Source organism: Galeopterus variegatus, unplaced genomic scaffold (assembly GCF_000696425.1).
Source record: "Galeopterus variegatus unplaced genomic scaffold, G_variegatus-3.0.2 Scaffold4988, whole genome shotgun sequence".
NCBI classification, from domain to species: Eukaryota; Metazoa; Chordata; class Mammalia; order Dermoptera; family Cynocephalidae; genus Galeopterus; species Galeopterus variegatus.
The window spans coordinates 17,039-17,990 of NW_007731099.1; the positions used below are offsets into that span (position 1 = coordinate 17,039).

Genomic DNA, 952 nt, shown 5'->3' on the forward strand with positions numbered 1-952 from the left:
TTGACAGATAACTAAATAACCTATCCTATTACATACCAGACCAATCAAATAATAGCCCAAACCCTTCCGAATTAATTTCTATCTTTATTAATCACACAGGAGGCATGGGCCAACCAATACCCTTACAGCTCTATGTAAAATAGATATATGTAAATTTAACCTCAAAGAGAAAAGTAGAAGACATCTGTATATTACGTACTCCTACACCTTTATAAGTTTCTTCCCTTTATTAAAAATAAGGTACTTACTGCTGAGGAAGGATGAATGTGAACTGGGCTTCCACGGCCATCCATTGTGCAAAATGTTCTACCAACAGATCTATAAACAAAAAAAATGATAAAGACCAGAAAAGTAAAACAATGCAGGGCCAGCCCGTGGCTCACTTGGGAGAGTGTGGTGCTGATAACACCGAAGCCACAGGTTCAAATCCCTATATAGGGATGGCCAGTTAGCTCACTTGGGAAAGTGCGATGCTGACAACACCAAGTCAAGGGTTAAGATCCCCTTACCACTCATCTTTTGAAAAAAAAAGAACAGTAAAACAATGAAGTAGAGCATTAAGTCCAACATGAACAATTACAGTAAGTTTTACTATAAAGAGTGCTATAAGCAGAGGTTTAAATTTATTCGTCACTATAACCTCTCTATCAATTCATTTTAAATTAATGACAAAAGCTAAACAGTCATTTCAGTTAAGTATAAGCATTTCTGGTCAATAATTAGTAATATCAATGCTTTAGAGTTTCCAAAATGCTTTCATAACAAAGCCTGAAAACAACCTATGAGCTTTAAGAGCCAGGCACTTTATTAAAAGGTCAAAACTGAGACTCAAATAAATTAGCTAGCCTTCTCAAGATCACACATGGTGAAACCAAGTCCTAAACATAAATCTTCTTTTTTTTTTTTTTCCTTTTTTTGTCTTTTTTCGTGACCGGTAACGGGATCGCAACCC

At 35.8% G+C, this 952-nt stretch overlaps 1 protein-coding gene across 1 annotated transcript in view; it reads right to left on the reverse strand.

Annotated features, from left to right (window-relative positions):
- Positions 1-952, reverse strand: part of DHX40 (DEAH (Asp-Glu-Ala-His) box polypeptide 40) — a 44,477-nt gene that overhangs the window by 2,976 nt on the left and 40,549 nt on the right. Inside the window, exon 16 of the mRNA XM_008588716.1 lies at positions 249-318. Within this exon, the coding sequence (XP_008586938.1) occupies positions 249-318 (70 nt within the window). The remainder of the gene's footprint in view (positions 1-248; positions 319-952) is intronic.